This window comes from Chelonoidis abingdonii, chromosome 22 (genome assembly GCF_003597395.2).
Source record: "Chelonoidis abingdonii isolate Lonesome George chromosome 22, CheloAbing_2.0, whole genome shotgun sequence".
Classification (NCBI taxonomy): domain Eukaryota; kingdom Metazoa; phylum Chordata; order Testudines; family Testudinidae; genus Chelonoidis; species Chelonoidis abingdonii.
Window position 1 is genome coordinate 29552610 of NC_133790.1, and position 17742 is coordinate 29570351.

The 17742-nt window shown below is 60.2% G+C and overlaps 1 protein-coding gene across 1 annotated transcript; it reads right to left on the minus strand.

Annotated features, from left to right (window-relative positions):
- Positions 1–1834: 1834 nt before the first annotated feature.
- P2RX2 (purinergic receptor P2X 2) lies at positions 1835–16232 on the minus strand. Its single transcript, XM_075060094.1, is given in 16 exon segments — positions 1835–2043; positions 2046–2202; positions 2638–2715; positions 2793–2858; positions 4434–4524; positions 5083–5213; positions 6454–6555; positions 6557–6646; positions 8282–8411; positions 8812–8908; positions 9053–9128; positions 9732–9803; positions 11441–11576; positions 15603–15771; positions 15774–16094; positions 16097–16232. Coding segments are annotated over 16 exon segments (2010 nt in total). The 3' UTR covers positions 1835–1885.
- Between the last annotated feature and the right edge of the window lie 1510 nt (positions 16233–17742).

Consider the following 17742-nt stretch of genomic DNA (forward strand, 5'->3'; position numbering starts at 1 on the left):
GCAGCATCTTGCCCAGTGGGGCCCTGATCTCGCTGGGGATGCCCAGAATCATCCTGTATGGCCCCACTGGTGTAGGGAGTGGGGCTGGGCACCAGCCCCTGGAAAGAAGCTGGGTGCAATGAGATGGTGCAATGAGATCCAGGATCTGGGCCCCCCGCTCCCATGCCCGGGTATCACCATGCTAGCAACCCACCCTGCTGCCTGGTGTCCAGTCATGTGGGTTCTGCCCTCCCTCATCTCTCCGGGTATGGGCCATGTGGGGGCTGCGCCGCCCTGCCTGGCACCTCTCTCTGGAGGAGCTCAGGATTCTGGCAGCTACGTGCTTGCCCATCATGGCACGGGGCATGGGGGTCGTGGGGGCTGGGGAGATGTGTGTAAGGGAGTGCGGGAGCCCCACCTTTGCTCCGCCCTGGCCTGATTCCACCCCCTCCCTCAAGGCCCGCCCCTGAGCGCGCTGCAGCCCTGCTCCTCCCCCTCCCGCAGTGATCTGAGCACTGGCAAACAGCTGTTTGGTGGCAGGGGGAGCACTGGGGGGCAGAGGGAGGGGGAGGAGTCAGAACACTGCGAGCTCAGGGGAGGAGGCGGGGAAGAGGCGGGGCACGGGGGACCTTGGCTGCCGGTGGGGGCGGAGCCTGCAGCAGGAGCCCCAGGAGCCAGCAGGACCAAGCTTCTGCCCCCTACAGCTGCCCGGCCCTGGGGCCCCCTGTCACTGGGGTCCCCATGCCAGGGCCCCGTGTTTTACTGTAAATCCACCTTTGGATTTGGGGGCATCTCCATTTTCAGGTGCTCAGCCTGAGCAGTTTTATACAGGACAGGGGCTCTGCACTTCCCGGAAAATGAGGTGTCTCAAGCTGGGCCCCAAAAACCTGATCCTCTCCCCCCCAATCCCTGAGCACTAAAATTAAATCTCTAGCCCTTACTATTGTAACAAAACCCTTCAAAATATGACCCAAGTGTCACTGATGCTGTGAGCTCTGCCGGAGTCTGCAGGGAGCCTGAAACAGCAGCTCTCAGAGGGGTGACGTCATCTCAATGGTGCGTTACCTCTGAAACCTAAAGAAGACGATTCAAATGTCAGTATTGTTCACTCAGTTGCTGCTGCTCAAAGCCAGCCAGAAGGACGAGTGGCCATGAGTGGGCATGGCTGGGTTTGTGGGTGGCTCATGGGAAAGTGCTAGCAGGTTTTACAGCCTCAATTCCATGGAGTGAGCAGGGGAAATGCAGGGAGCAGCTGTGGAGGAAGAGGAGCCTGGGGCAGGGCAGGAGGGCTCCCTTAGGGGGAGAGTAGCAGGGAAGAGATGATACCCCGGGAGAGGCCAGTACCCATGTGCTCCCTCAGCTCATGGCACCCAGCGACCCAAGTGACTCCCGGGTCAGTGTGAGTTAAAGAGCCAGCTGGGCCCGGGGAGGCGGCTGCGGCCTGCACAGATCAGCCTCTCTGCAGCTGGGCTCCTGGGGGCCGACCTGTCGCCCCATCACAGCCCACTGGGCACGTTCATTGCGGGAGGGTCTGGTGCCAGCAGAGCAGGGGGTGTAGAACGGGGCAGGTACCTGTCCCATGCTGCCCCCATGGGGATTTGGCCCTACCCCGGGATCTGTACAAGGCTCCAGGGTGCCTGTGGAGCTGTTCAGCTTAGCGCTGGGGGCCTGTCTGGGCCGGGGCTCACTCGCCCCAAGCTCTGCAGAGTTGCAAGGAAGCTGAGGCTCTCTGGGAACTCTGCTGCCCATGCGGTGAAATCCGGATTGGGCCGGGGGTCTCCTGGTCCTCACCCCTCCAGTCAGTACTGGGGCAGCCCCACTCAGCCTGTCTACTGGCAGTGTGTCCCTACCAGGGGCTCCCCACTCTCCATTCCAGCCAGAGCAGCAGGTGGGGGGCAGAGGCAGCTCAGAGCTGGCCAGGGCCCTGGGGGTTGGCCGGCGAGGAGGCCTGGGTGGTGCAGGCGTTACCGCTGCAGCCTCGGGCTGGGGTCCCGTCCTGGCCAAATAGAGGAGAGATGGGGCGGTTAGTGCCTGGGCCTCGCTCCACGTCCCCACCCCAGGGCCAGGGCGTGGAGAATGACCAGGGGAAGGCCCGTGAGGTGGCTCATCAGGCAGGCTGCAGTGCCCAGCTCCCGCAAGGAATGCCCAGAGCCAGCAGGGGCAGGGAGAGCCTATCCGGCCTGGTCCGTGGGCACTGGCTCTCGAGGTGCCAAGCGGCTGCATCTGTGTCAGCAGCTGCAGCACGAGGAGGCTGGGGCAGGCAGGGCACCAGCCATCCCTGCCGGCAGGCTAGTTCCACACTCTCACTCCTTCCTCCCCTGGTAGCGGGGGTCCCCGCGGAGGGTCTCTCAGCGCTGCACGGGGAAGATCTCTGCTGGGTTTTAATTTGAGAGTGGGAGGAGGTGCCCCTGGCACTCCCTCACTGCTGTCAAGCCTGGAGATGCCCATTCACAGCGCAGGCAGTGGAGTCTAGTGGTGAGAGCAGGGTATTGGGACTCCTGGGTCCTATTCCCTGCTTTGCCCTGCCTTGCTGTGTGACATGGCGAGTCGCTTCCCCTCTCTCCCCCTGTGCCCGTGGATGGGGGCAGCTCCCGGCCCGGGGGAGGGAGTTCCCTGGCAGGAGCAGGGCAGGGTCATCGTACAGGGCTGGGCCGCTACCTGATCGAATTTCCGGGTGCTATACGCATTGTTCTTGTTCAGGAAGGTCAGTAAGATCCAGTCGCAGAGGAAGGAGCCCTGGGGAGCAGGAGAGCGGGGTTAGTGCCTGAGGGAGCCCGTGCCAAGCATCCCGGGCACAGCGGGCACATACTCACCACTCCCACCGAGGTCAGCGCCGTGGCCAGGTTAATGATGGTGGGGATCAGGCTGAACTTCCCTGCCTAGACAGAAAAACAGAGCGGTCAGCACCGCGCTCCTCACCCCCTACCACCCGCTCCCCAGGGCTAAGGGTTGCCAACTTTGTCATATAGAACATAAAACCCCAGAATCTTCCCTACCCCGTCCCTTCCCCCGGGCCCTGCCCCACCTTGTCGCCCCAGACTCCACCCCTGCCCCACTCCTTACCCCAGACCCCACCCCTGCTGTGTCCCTTCCCCCAGGCCTCACCCCTGCTCCATTCCTTACCCCAGACCCCACCCCTGCTGTGTCCCTTCCCCCAGGCCTCACCCCTGCCCTATTCCTTACCCCAGACCCCACCTCTGCTGTGACCCTTCCCCCAGGCCTCACCCTGGCCCCACTCCTTACCCTTGATCTCACCCCTGCTGTGTCCCTTCCCTCAAGGCCCTGCCCCTGCCCCTGCCCCTGCCCCACCCTTGTTTGCGTCTCTATCCCCCTCCCACAGTTGCTCGCTGCTCTTCCCCTCCCGCCCCTCCTTGGATGGATGGGGAGGGACTCGCCTGCAGAGCCGGGGCTGGGAGCTGCAGCTGCCCGATGCAGGTAGGAGGCAGCCTCAGTGATGACCTGGCTCGTCTCCACCTCCCCCACCTGCAGTAACCGGACTTTGGGTGTCCAGTCAGTAGATCTGACCAGACACCATCAGGTCCCCTACCAGACATCTGGCTACCCTACTTGTGAATGTCAGTGACTCGGCCCAGCCTGACAGCACAGGGTCCTGCAGTGCAAGGCTCAGTGTGAGGGGAGGGGGCGCTGGGCAGGGTCCCGCTGTGCCAGGCCCAGTGCAGGGAAGAGGCACTGGGCAGGGTCCCGCAGTGCCGGGCCCAGTGCAAGGGAGGGGGTGTTGGGCAGGGTCCCACAGTGCCGGGCCCAGTGCAAGGGAGGGGGTGTTGGGCAGGGTCCCGCAGTGCCGGGCCCAGTGCAGGGGAGGGGGTGTTGGGCAGGGTCCCGCAGCGCCGGGCCCAGTGCGGGGGAGGGCGTGTTGGGCAGGGTCCCACAGTGCCAGGCCCAGTGCAAGGGAGAGGGTGTTGGGCAGGGTCCCGCAGTGCCGGGCTCAGTGTGGGGAGGGGGCGCTGGGTAGGGTCCCTCTGTGCCAGGCACAGTGAGGGGGAGGGTGTGTTGGGCAGGGTCCCGCAGTGCCAGGCTCAGTGTGGGGGGAGGGGGCGCTGGGCTGGGTCCCGCAGTGCCAGGCCCAGTGTGGGGGAGGGCATGTTGGGCAGGGTCCCGCAGTGCCGGGCCCAGTGCGGGGGAGGGCGTGTTGGGCAGGGTCCCGCAGTGCCGGGCCCAGTGCGGGGGAGGGGGTGTTGGGCAGGGTCCCTGGGCAGGGTCCTGCAGTGCCGGGCCCAGTGCAGGGGAGGGGGTGTTGGGCAGGGTCCCTGGGCAGGGTCCCGCAGTGCCGGGCCCAGTGCAGGGGAGGGGGTGTTGGGCAGGGTCCCTGGGCAGGGTCCCGCAGTGCCGGGCCCAGTGCAGGGGAGGGGGTGTTGGGCAGGGTCCCTGGGCAGGGTCCCGCAGTGCCGGGCCCAGTACGGGGGAGGGGTCCCTGGGCAGGGTTCTCTTCCCACCTGGCCATGCACAATAACGTCGATGCGGATCCCATAGGCCTTGATCAGGCTCCGCGTGTTCGTCCCATTGCAGCTGTAATATTTGGCGAACCTGGGCAGGAGAGAGCGGGATGAGGGGCAGTCAGAGCGGAGCGGCCAGGCCCGAGAGCAGGGGGGTTGCAGGGTGTGATGGAGCAGGGAGTGGGCAGATTTGACCTGGGAATGTTGCAGGGAAGTTACAGTGGGGATGGGGGACTTGCCTTGAAGGAAGCCACCTGAGCTGTAACCTAAGCCAGGAGGGGGACTGGGAGAAGTGACACCTGCTCAGGAGACTGATCTAAGGAGAGGAGGAGCTGGGGGGGCGGGGCGGAAGAGAGCTGCTGGAGGAGTTCGGGTTTTGGGACTTGGGGGCTGGGTGGTACAACGCAGGGAACCCCAAGCTGGGGGCTAAGCTCCCTGAACCCCCCAGAAGGACTTGCCTGAGGGGTCCTGGCTGTACCTACAAGCTCTGTTTTAGACTGCGTTGCTACTGTCCAATAAACCTGTTTTACTGGCTGGCTGAGAGTCACGGTGAATCCCAGGAAGAGGGGTGCGGGGCCCTGACTCCCCCACACTCTGTGACACAGGGCCCTGGGGGTCACCGCCCCAGAGGACTGGGGGGACAGGTCACCTGTAGTTGTAGCCAGAAGAAACCTGAATGCTCTTGGGATCCAGCCGGCGGAAGGAGTAGCTGGGGTTGCACGAGGAGTCGGGCAGGTCCAGGTTACAGTTCCAGTTTATGATCACCCCGATAACGCCACCCTGCAGGAGACAGAGGGCAGGACCAACACAGCTTTAGCAGGACCTCAAGCTGCCCTGGGCAGCACCTGGGGTCCTCACTTCCAGCCCATTGCCCCCCCAAGACTGCCTTGCATCTCAGAGCTCCCCTCTCTGCTCCCCGTATCGTCCTGCTGCCCATCCAGCCAGACGCTTTCCCTCCTGCTCACCCTGCAGGGCCCGCCGGGCTCCGGGAGCTGCCTGCCAGCCTAGCTCAGCACAGCGCCTGGCAGACTGGTGCTGGCACGAGGGAAGCGTGAAGGAGCTGGGTATTCGGACCCAGGGGGCATGTGGCTCTGGCATCAGAGGGGACCCAGCAGCTGACCTCTGCCCAGTAGGGAACACCCGAGAAGAGAGGCCAGGATGGCGCAAGGCTTTGGGGAGTGGCAGAGAATGGTCAGTGGTCCAAAGGGCATTCACTTGCCAGGCCCTCCTGCAGCAGCTGGTGCCCCCCACAGGCACCCTGGCAGTGTTGGGCACAGGACCTTCAGCCGGATTGAGCGACATGCTGGGCTCGGCATGGAGCTGCCTGCAGGCCTGCGCTGTCTGTCTAACAGCGTCCCAGCAGCTCACCACGGGGTGTCTCTGGCGTACCAGGAGCTCCCTGCCACGGCGCCTGCTCAAGTGCCACTAACCTTCAGCGCCCCCCCGTGCAGGAGACAAGATCAGCAGCAGGATGGGCCTGAACCGGAGCCTTCCACGTGCAAGAGAGAACCCAGCCCTATGAGAGACCCTGCAGCAGCCACACCCGGCCAGAGCCCGTCCCCAGTCGCCGGGCAAGGGTCCCCCTTCTCCGCACACCGGGCCAGAGCCCGTCCCCTATCGCCGGGCGAGGGTCCCCCCTCCCTGCACAGCGGGCCAGAGCCCATCCCCTGTCATGGGGGGAGGGTCCCCCCTCTCCGCACACCCAGCCAGAGCCTGTCCCCTGTCACCGGGGGAGGGTTCCCCCTCTCCGTACACCCAGCCACAGGCCGTCCCCTGTCACCGGGTGAGGGTCCCCCCTCTCCGCACACTGGGCCAGAGCCCGTCCCCTGTCGCCGGGCGAGGGTCCCCCCTCTCCGCACACTGGGCCAGAGCCCATCCCCTGTCGCCGGGCGAGGGTCCCCCCTCTCCGCACACCCGGCCAGAGCCCATCCCCTGTCGCCGGGCGAGGGTCCCCCATCTCCGCACACCCAGCCAGAGCCCGTCCCCTGTCGCCGGGCGAGGGTCCCCCCTCTCCGCACACCCAGCAGAGCCATTCCCCTGTCGCCGGCGAGGTTCCCCCTCCCCACGCCTCCCCGTGTCGGCCAGGCGCGGTGAAGTTCTTCTCTGTCTGCTCCACAATGGTAAGCCCGGCGGAAGATGGGGCAGTACAGGTCAAGTGGTCTCGTTGAGAGTGCAGCCTTTAGTAGCCACTCTGCTCGGCCCTTCACATTCCTCTGAGAGAACATGCGAGACTGCCGAGAGGCTCACCCCGATGAACCGTGAACAAACCCAGAGCCCCTGGAGACCCACAGCTGCCGAATACCCGTGCATACGCAGCTTCGGTCATCCCAAACCGACAGCTAGGGGTTGCCAACTTTTAACTTGCTGAAAACCAAACACTCTTGCCTGCCCTGCCCAAACCCTCTTCCCCGTGGCCCCCTTGCCCTCTTCCCCGTGGCCTCGCCCCTGCCCCACTTCTTCCCTGAAGCCCAGCCCCTGCCCCAACAGTCTACTCCTGAGGCCCACGCCCCCGTGCCCGCCTCTTCCCCGTGGCCCTGCCCCTGCCCCACCTTTCCCTGAGGAGCCCGCCCTGCCCCTTCCCCCATGGCCTGCCTCTGCCACCACCTCTTCCCGTGTGAAGCCCCGCCCCTGCCCCATCTCTATCCCTGATGCCCCGGCCCCCACTCATCCTCTCCCCCTTCCTCGCCTCGGTCACTCCCCTCTCTCCTAGGTGACTCACCTGCCTGCTGCAGAGCCATTGCTGGGAGGAGCTGATCTTGGCACAGGAGTTTCAGGCGGGTGACAGGGTTCCCCACGCCCCCACGCAGCACCTGTACCTACTCCCTGCCGGAGAGGCTGGAGGCGGGTTCTCTCCAACTGCTCAGCAGCCTGAGCAGAGAGCGCGCTCCTCCTAGGCGTCCAACTGCAGCTGCTTGGCTCATGCTGCGGGTAACGACTTTGGATCCAGTAGCTGTGCTGACGGCACGGCTGTCAGGTGTCCCTTGTCGACTGGACATTGCGGGGACTCAACAGCTCTGCAACCCTAAAATACACCCCCTGCAGGTGCACAAACACACAGACACAGAGCCATGTGCACACACATTCACACACACACACACACACCCCATGCACACACAGACCAGGCCCGAAGCGATCAGCGCAGCTCAGTTGCGCATGCTCCATCTTTGGCACACTCAGAGCGGACTGAGGACCCACCTCCGAATTCCGCAAAGACCCAGCCCACACCCTCCTGCACCCCAACTTCCTGTCCTGAGCCCTCATACACCCTGCACCCAATTCTGCCCTGGAGCTCCTTCGTACACCCACACCCCCCTGCACCCAACGCCCTGTCCTGGCCCCCTGCCCACCTGCACCCCCCTGCACCCCAACCCCTTGCCCTGAGCCCCCTGCCTTCACCTCACACTCCTCCTGCATCTCAGCCCCCTGGCCTGAACCCCCTGCCACACCCTGCACTCCTCCTGCACCCCACCCCTTCCCTGAGTCCCCTCATACACTCCACATCCCTCCTCTGCCCCAAGCCCTTGCCATGAGCCCCTTCCTGCACACCGCTCCCCCTCCCACACCCCGCACTCCCTCTGCACCCCAACCCCCTGCCCCGGCCCTGCATACAATTTTCCCATCCCGATGTGGCCCTCGGCCCACCCGTGATCTACAGAGTCATCTCTAGTGTGTGCTGGTCTGTGGTGCCCCGGCCCGCCCACAATAGCAGCAATGGCCAAACGCCTCGTTCAGCCAGCTGCTGACACAAACCACACACCCAGAACAGCCCCCAGGCAGTGTCTCCCCGGGTGCCCATGTGCCAGTGCTCTCGCTCCCTCCTCCCCGCCCCGGCTCTGTTCCTGACTGGCCCCGAGGGGGCAGCTGGCGTGAGACTCGCCGGTCACTGCTGAGCCATACTTGGAGAATCCGAAACGGGGGAAGTGGATGTTGTTCTTGATCAGGATGGTGAACTGCGCGGCCATCTTCCCCAGGGACTCGCTGGCAAGGGCAGAAACATGTCAGCCCTTCCCTGGGCAGGGAGTTCCTCCTCCCCCGAGCCCAGGGCATCGTCCTCCCCACCCCCAGCCAAAACCCCATTGCCCCAAAGAACGTGGGGGTCTCTGCTCCACCGTGAGGGTGTTGTGTCTCCCCCACTGCTGAAACCCCCCTTTCCCAGTGCTAACCCACCCCTGATGAGAAGGGGGGCTCCTGCCTCCCCCCAACCTAGCACCCCCTCCCTGCCCAGCTCCGTCTCCCTCTGGGGTGTCCCACTGGAGCTAGGTGCTGGGGTGAGGGCTGGGTGGCATCCCAGAGCAGGAGAAGGGTGAGGGTCTCCCAGCTGTGCCTCCTTCCCAGGGGCCATGAACATCCCCCTGCACTCCCAGTGGCCCCTCTCTACCTGACCGTCCATCCATCTTCCACTGGACACCAGGCGGTGACCTCACAGGTCTTCCCCAACCCACTGTAATAGGGAACACAGCGCCCCGTCCTCTCTCCTGCGGGGATAGACAGATGGACTGAGAGTGCGTCCCCTGGGGGCGGCAGGCCCCGCCCTCCCTCTGGCCCTGGGGCGGCTGAATGCCAGTCTCCGGCTGGTGCTGGCCCGTGCCCATGCTGTCATCCTGGCATTGCTCACTCACCGTTCCCCAGCATGTCCATCTCCCCAGCCACACAGTCGCTGTCAGAGCTGCAGGCAGCATGGGGGACCTCCAGGCTCTGCAAGGGCAAAAACCAAAGTGTCACCAGGAGAGGGGAGGGACCCCTGGGACCCTGCAAAGAGGGCAGAGCTGTGGGAGGGGAGCGATGGGATTGAGCCAGTCCACCTACCCAGCACCCTCCCTCTCACCCCCACAGCCACCTCCTGCATCCTGGGATGCCCCTCGTGTTGGGTGACCTCTGTCCCCTGCACTTAGCAGCCGGGAGCTGAGCGAGCTCAGCCCAGACCCAGGTGTGGCAGAGCTGAGCAGGACGCCGGGAGCCAGAGAGGCCAAGTTCTGGGTCCAGGACACACTGCAGCTCCCATCCCCTGCAACTGGTGTTGCTCCCACCCCTGGCATGGGGCTGCCTAGGTACCCACCAGCCGCTGTGCTCCTGCTTGTCAATCACCCTGGGCCAGAGGCTGCGGGTGCACACAGCCAGCTGGCTGGGCAGGAGTGTGGCTCTGGAGCTGCCGTGGGCCAGCTCAAAACACACCCAGTCCTCCATCCCCAGCCTCCTTCCTCACATCATTTCGATGCCCCCAGCCAGCCAGGCTCCCTGCATCCACCCCCAACCCGGGCTGTGCCTTCCCCTCCACCCAGCCCTGGCTGCCTCCCTCACCTCGGGGCAGCTCTCCAGAGTCTGGGAGTGGGTGACTTCCACCCGGGTGAGGATGCTGAACACACTGCCACCCTGCAGAGCCGACAGGGAGAGAGAGACGTTTTCCATGGAGCCCCCCACCCCCGTTTCCCCCCCAGCCCTCACTGGGTGCCCAGCTGGCGATGGAGTGAGTGAGATCACTGGAGGGCATCCGCCTCGCCGGCCTCAGCCAGCGAAAGAGCAGCCAGCTGCCTGTCCATATTCCCAAGAGGGGAGGGCCTGTAAATCCTGCCCCCCGCCCACGCCAGTCCCGTCACCATTTCCCATCCAGGAACCCCACTGGGCTGGCCCCAGGGCATACTGTTCTAGGGGTCGCAGGGTCTCGCTGGGCTCCCTATGGCAAGCGGGCAAGTCAGCACACACTTGGAGATCAGCTCAGCGCAGGAAGCCCTGGGGGTGCAATGGGGGGCTCTGTGCCGGGCCCTGGCTCCATGCAGTGCTCAGCGGGGCCCTGGAGGTGCAGTGGGGGGTGTGCAGAGAGCGGTGCTCTGTGCTGGGCACTGGCTCCGTGCAGCGCTCAGTGGAGGTCCGGGGGGTGCAGGGAGGGGCACTCTGTGCTGGCTCCGTGCAGCGCTCATAGACTCATAGACTCATAGACTCATAGGTCAGAAGGGACCAATATGATCATCTAGTCTGACCTCCTGCACAAGGCAGGCCACAAAACCCTACCCATACACATTTATAACAACCCCTAACCCATGACTGAGTTATTGAAATCCTCAAAATTGTGATTTGAAGACCTCAAGCTGCAGAGAATCCACCAGCAAGCGACCCATGCCCCACGCTGCAGAGGAAGGCGAAAAACCTCCAGGGCCTCTGCCAATCCGCCCTGGAGGAAAATTCCTTCCCGACCCCAAATATGGCGATCAGCTAAACCCTGAGCATGTGGGCAAGACTCACCAGCCAGCACCCAAGAAAGAATTCTCTGCAGTAACTCAGTTCCCATCCCATCCAACATCCCCTCACAGACCATTGAGCAGACTTATCTGCTGATAATCCAAGATCAATTGCCCAAATTAAACTATCCCATCATAACATCCCCTCCATATACTTATCAAGCTTAGTCTTAAAGCCAGATAAGTCTTTTGCCCCCACTACTTCCCTCGGAAGGCTGTTCCAGAACTTCACTCCCCTAATGGTTAGAAACCTTCGTCTAATTTCAAGTCTAAACTTCCTAATATCCAGTTTGTACCCATTCGTCCTCGTGCCTACACGGGGGCTCTGGGGGTGTAATGGGGAGGTGCAGGGAGGGAGGCTCTGTGCTGGGCCCTGGCTCTGTGCAGCGCTCACTGGGGGCTCTGGGGGTGCTGGTCACATGCGGGCAACGTCCTATTATTAGCACTGGTGCCCAGAACAGCCCCTTCCTGCCTGTCTGGGGGCTGTCAGGGTTTGGTTGCTTCCAGGGGCACCTGGTATCAGACAGGCGCTATTACAGCCTGTTGGGGGAAGGGGAGGCTGGGGGGAGGGGCAGTGTCAGGGATTCATGGGGAGGGAGTGGGGGAGGGGCAGTGCATTGGCTTCCCAGAGGGGAGAGGGGTCACATCAAAGCGTTGTGGGGGTGCATGGGGGAGGGGCAGTGTCACAGCCTTACGGGGTGGGGGGTAATGTCAGAGCCTCGCAGAAGGGGGTCAGATCACAGCCTGGGCAGGGGGGCAGCGTCACAGCCTCACCTCGGCGGGTTTGACGTACTCCTCCACATCCCAGACCTTGCTGTGCGAGCGGCTGACGCCCTTCACCTTGGTGACCACGGAGCTCTCGGGGCCCGTCTCGCTCTCCTGGTAGCCCTTCTGGATGATGAACACGTACCTGGGGTGGGGGGAGCCGTCAGGGGCATACACCCCCCGCCCGGGATCCGGAGCCCAGCACTGACCCCGCTGCTCTCACCTGGGTCCCAGCCGCTGGGGGTGCGGCGGGTGGGGGGGGGATGTATCCCCCACCTCTGCCTGCCCTATGGCTAGGGAATCCAAGACACAAGGGCTTCTCCCCCTCCCCTGCAACCCCCCCTCCATCCTCCCTGCACTGCTGCATTATCCGCTTCCCTGCCGGGCAGCTCCTGGGAGCTAGCCCCATCCCATCACAGATCCTGGCCCACACCAACAGGGTCAGGGGCCTGGGAGCACCAGGAAGGAGCAGGCAGAGACAGGAGGCCAGTGGAAGCCAGTGAGGGGGCCAAAAGGACCTGCGGAGCACGAACAGGTGTGGCATGGTGATGATCTTAGAGAGTGAGCGTGTGGGGAAGAGCGGGGCAGAGAGAAGCCAGGAGACGGGGTGGCTGGGGATTCTGGGAGCAGGTCTGTCGCTGTTGGGGGATCCCGCACACCCCCACCAGGGCTCCTCCATCTGGGTGACGCTCATGCATGTGGCAGGTCTGTCTCCCCAGCCTGCAGGCTGCAGGGCAGGTGAAATCCCTGGTCCTTGCAGAGAGACCCTCCCCTCACGAGGTACCCGCTAGCCTTGGGCGAGGAGCCGGCCTGCAAGCCAGGAGACCACAGCTCTGGCCTCGGCTATTTACTAACGGCCGGTAGTGCTTCTGTGCCCTTCCTAACCCTCGCTGTTAACCGAGCCCTCCTGCACCGACCTTGCCACTCGCCCAGGGAGTGAAAGTGCAACATCACATTAGGATGGGACAAAACCCAGGTCTTGCTAAGCAGTGGGAGAGTCTCACCCCTTTGCCTTAGAATGTATGTGCTTGATTGGGCCGTGTGTAACCATTGGCCCTGGGATTCTTACTCTGGGCACTACAAACCCGTATCAGAGCCTTGTGACCACCCTGCCCAACCCATATTTTTAAATGTGTGTGGGGGGCGGGGGGGGCCTGGCTGGATCCCACCTAGCTGGGAGAGAGTCCCAGAGGGGTCGTGGCATGGAAAAGGGAGACCCAGTGTAGAATCTTTGGGGCCAGGGACAGCTCCAGGAACTAGGCCAGGGCAGGGATTCACACTAAACGCCTCCAGACTGGCGCCACCCCGGCGAGGTTTGCAGATACTGGTTCCAGCTGGGTTTCCAGAGACTAGGAAACAAAGGAAGGGTGTTTGGCTTGGCAGGACTGACCCAGGGGCTGGAGCTTTTCACAGATTCCCAGGCCAGATGGGACCACATGGCACTGACTGGGAAACGCTGCATGAAGCTGATCCTAGAGCCAGGAACAGGATCCTACCACATCTCAAATAGCAGGTGTGTTTGTCTCTCTCAGGCCCTGGCCCACTGGCTACATTCACTAGCTGGCTAGACAGCAAGCGTCATTCTGGGCAGTGTAATAGTGAGTGCATCCTGAGGCCGGGGTGTCTCAAGGCCCTTTCGCCTGCAGGTCACCAGGAATTCTGGCTCACTCAGCCGGGATTCAGACTTATTTCCAGCTAACAGATGCTGGGTGGTCCCTCTTGGAGCGGAGCTGGGGGGATCTATGTTCCCCTGTCACACACTCCCCGCTTTGCGCTGGTGAGCAGACTCGGCAGTGAGGCCGAGAACTGCACTGGCCATGGGCTGAATTATGCCATGAGGAAATCGCTTCCGGATCAGCTGGGCAGTGTGTGTGTGCGACTGCCCTGCTGGGAGATCTCACTCTCCAGCATGTGTGCGCATGACATGGGGATGGGAAAGAGGAGAGCGAGTGGGTGTGGGGAAGGAGAGGGCATGGGATGGGGGAGCTTTTAGTGGAAAGGGAAGTGGGGGGGCAGAGTACAGAGAGAGTGGGAATGGTGGGTGAGAGAGAGGGGAAGGGTCCAGGACAAACAGAGGGAGAAGAAAGCGGTATCAAGCGGAGAACCCCAGGGGTCGGTCCTGGGGCTGGTTTTGTTCAACATCTTTATCAATGATCTGGATGATGGGATGAATTGCACTCTCAGCAAGTTCATGGATGACACTAAGCTGGGGGGTCAGATAGATACGCCGGAGGGTAGGAATAGGGTCCAGAGTGACATAGACAAATTGGAGGATTGGGCCAAAAGAAATCTGATGAGGTTCAACAAGGACAAATGCAGAGTCCTGCACTTAGGATGGAAGACTCCCACGCACTGATACAGGCTGGGGACCAACTGGCTAAGTGGCAGTTCTGCAGAAAAGGACCTGGGGATTACAGAGGGCAAGAAGCTGGATCTGAGTCAGCAGTGTGCCCTTGTTGCCAAAAAGGCCAACAGCATATTGGGCTGCATTAGTAGGAGCACTGCCAGCAGATTGAGGGACTTGATCATTCCCCTCTATTCGGTACTGGTGAGGCCACACCTGGAGTATTGCGTCCAGTTTTGGGCCCCCCATTACAGAAGGGATGTAGAGAAATTGGAGAGAGTCCAGCGAAGGGCAATGAAAATATTAGGCGGCTGGAGCACATGACTTATGAGGAGAGGCTGAGGGAACTGGGATTGTTTAGTCTGCAGAAGAGAAGAATGAGGGGGGGATTTCAACTACCTGAAAGGGGGTTCCAAAGAGGATGAATCTAGACTGTTCTCAGTGGTGGCAGATGACAGAACAAGGACTAATGGTCTCAAGTTGCAGTGGGGGAGGTTTAGGTTGGATATCAGCAAACACTATTTCACTAGGAGGGTGGTGAAGCACTGGAATGGGTTACCTAGGGAGGTGGTGAAATCTCCATCCTTAGAGGTTTTTAAGGTCAGGCTTGACAAAGTCCTGGCTGGGATGATTTAGTTGGGGTTGGTCCTGCTTTGAGCAGGGGGTTGGACTAGATACCTCCTGAGGTCCCTGCCAACCCTGAGATTCTAGAATTCTATGAAAAGAGAGTGGAAAGTTAAAGGAGGGAGGAAGAGACCACAACATAGATAGGACATAGGAGAAAATGACTATTAAACAATCTAGAAAAAGGAGATTGAGGAGGCACTGGAGTGTGAGAGACAAAGCAGAGCAAAGGAAAAAGGGGGAAAGGAAAAAGAACAATTTGTTTTACTACATTTTTACTAGAGTCAGACAATATTTTTTGGCAGAAAACCCCAAACCCAAACCTGAGACCTGTGCACATTTTTATTTGAGTTGAAATTTCGGGTGGGGGAGTATGAAAACCAAAAACTGTTTGGGAGAAAGGTTTCCTTTTTGGTACCAATGCTCAGTTTTTGATTTTCCAAAGGCAACATTTTTTACCTCAAACCGAGTTGGTTTTGCTTTTTTACCAGAAATGATTTTTGAAAACTACATTTTTATCAGAAATGTTTTGATCAATGGAAAACGTTTCAGGCTGGGATTCTCGTTGAGAGGAAGAAAACAAAACATTCTAATGGGAAACTAAAACCCCCGAAGTCTCCTGCAAACCATAATTGCCTTTTATTCACCAGCTCTCGTATTCCGGAGTCGGAAAGGTTAGGTGCAAAGTGATGCAAGACGTAACCACATTGCAAAGGGCTGGGCCAGCAATGTGCCCAGGTCGAGCTGGCTACGCTGCCCTCCTGCCTTGTCTCTGCTGTGCTGAATAAAACACTCCTTGCTGGTCCTCCACCCCCAACTCTTTTTCTCTGGTTGCAGCTATGTGGCTCACCCAGCTAATGAAGTACCTACTGCAGGACCCTGTCCTAATCCCAGACCCCCACAGTGGGGCCAGCAGGACCTCATGACAGTGGGGCTGGACAGAACCTGGCGTCCCCTCCCTTCTGCATCTAACCCCACTCTGTCCCTTCCTGAACTCAGCAGCACAGGAAAGGGTTGAACTGCAACCCTTGGGCCAGATCCTTCTCTGGCGTAAAGTAGCAAATGGCTCCAATGCAGCAGAGGATCCAGCTCCCCACTCAGCTCTCTGTGCAGGTGCTGAGGCTGGCATGTCTCTGCCTGCCCCCTCAGCTCTCCCCACTCCATCTCTCCCAGACCCACACGCTGGCTCAGCCAGGGACCTACCAGATGAAGTAGAGCAGGATCAGCAGCTGCACCCCTCTGTACATGATGCTGAGGCTGCGGTTCTTCACCACAATGACTTTGGGGGTCTCGTAGTTCCAGAACTCCCAGAAGCATCGCCAGCAGCCCATGGCCCTGGGCCGCCTTGCCGGGGGCTCCTCCATCCGCGGGGGGATCTAGGGAAGCCTCTGGGCTGAGACTGGGATCTCCACTCCCTCGCCTTACACTGGGAGAACTGGGAGGGTCCCAGTCCTACAGCAGCAGCAGCCTCCCTGTACTGGTTTATACTGGGAGCTCCACTGCTCCTCCTTGCTCTGAAGCTGCCGTTATAGTGGTTTCTGCTGGGATCTCCTTTCTCTCCCTGTCTGCAGGTTCATGCTCTGAGCCTCACTGGGCGGCACCACCCAGCCCCTGCCACTCTCTGACGAGGGCACTGTCTGCGCTGGGCATCCTCCCCTCCAGACCAGGGCTGGACTAAAGGAATCCAGCCCCTGAGTGGCCGCAGCTGCCCATCTCTGCAGCACTGGTGCCCCCTTGTGGCCAGAGTGGATATTCCTGCTCCACACACACAAACTGCTCCATCATCCCCAATCCCAGAAAAGGAGTGGAAGGAAATTCGTGTTGTGGGTACATGCGCTGACCCAGGTAAGTCCAGGCCTGTCAACCTGACATTGATCCCGGTAAGGATAATGGAGCAGCTGTGATGGGACTTGATTAATAAAGAATTAAAGGGGGGAGGTAATTAATGGCACTCAACATAGGCTAATGGATAATAGAGCCTATCAGACTAATGTGATCACTTTTTTGATGACATCCATGTTTGGCTAGTGAAGGTACTATGGCTGATGTAAAACACTTTGACCTCTGTCAGGCATTTGATTCGGCATCACAAGATATTTTGAGTCTGAAACTAGAACAATAGAAAATCCACATGCCACACGTTACATGGATGAAACACTGCCGGGATGAGAGGGTTCAAAATGTCATTTGAACTGGGATATCATCACTGAGTGGGGGTGTTTCTACTGGGGGTCCCACCGGGATCGGCTCTTGCCCTGCGATATTTCACATTTTTATATATGACCTGGAAGAAAGCATAAACTCATCAGTGAGAACATTTGCAGATGACACAGACTAATGGGGTGGTAAATAACAAAGAGGAGAGGTCACCAATACTGAGTAATCTGGATGGCTTGGTATGTTGGGCAGAAGCAAACTAGATCTGTTTTAATGCGGCCAAATGCAACATTGTACTTCTAAGAACTAGGAAAGCAGAGCATACTTTCAGTGGGGGATAATCAGCTGAACAGTGCTCCCCTGTGGGCAAAAGGGCCAGTGTGATCCTGGGATGTATACACGGGAATCTCGCGTAGGGTTATGTGAGCTCTACATTTGACACTGGTGCAAACTGGAATCCTGTGTCCAGTGCTGGAGTCCAGTCCACAATTCATGATCAAGTGGAGAGGGTTCAGAGCAGAGCCAGAAGAATGCTCAAGGGCTTGGAAAACCTGCCTTCTAGTGACAGACTCAAGGAGCTCAGCCTATTGGCTTCTCAAGAGAAGCTTAAGGGGTGATTTGATCACTGTCAAGGCAGCAGTACCTACACGGGGGCCAGAATTCGACAGCAGCGGGCAAAGGCAGAACACTCTTGCAGGCAAAGGCAGAACAAGCTCCAATGGCTGGAAGTTGCAGCTAGAGAAATTCAGGCTAGAAACAAGGTATTGTTTTGTAACAGCCAGGAGGGTAATTAACCGGTGGAGCAATTTACCCAAATCAGGGTGGAGTCTCCAACACTGGCCAGTTGTAAATGAAGTTGGATTTTTTTTTTTAAACATCTGCTCTAGCTCAAACACAGGGCTCTGGCCTGTGATACAGCCGCTCAGACCAGACGGTCACAGCAGTCATTGCTGCCTTGGACTCTAGCAGGCCCTTGGAGTCAGGAGTGTTTCCCCTTCAGAGCTCCAGGGACACCGTGAGTAGCATTCGCCCTTGGAGCTGTCAGGGCTCCAGGACGTAACAGGACTGGCGAGGGGGTTACGTGTCTCTACAAAGCTTTAGTTTGTGTTGGGTCTTTCATACAACCTGCCCCACAAAACCTTCCTGAGTGGGCTAATGGGATGCTACTGCGATGCAGAGGCTGCCA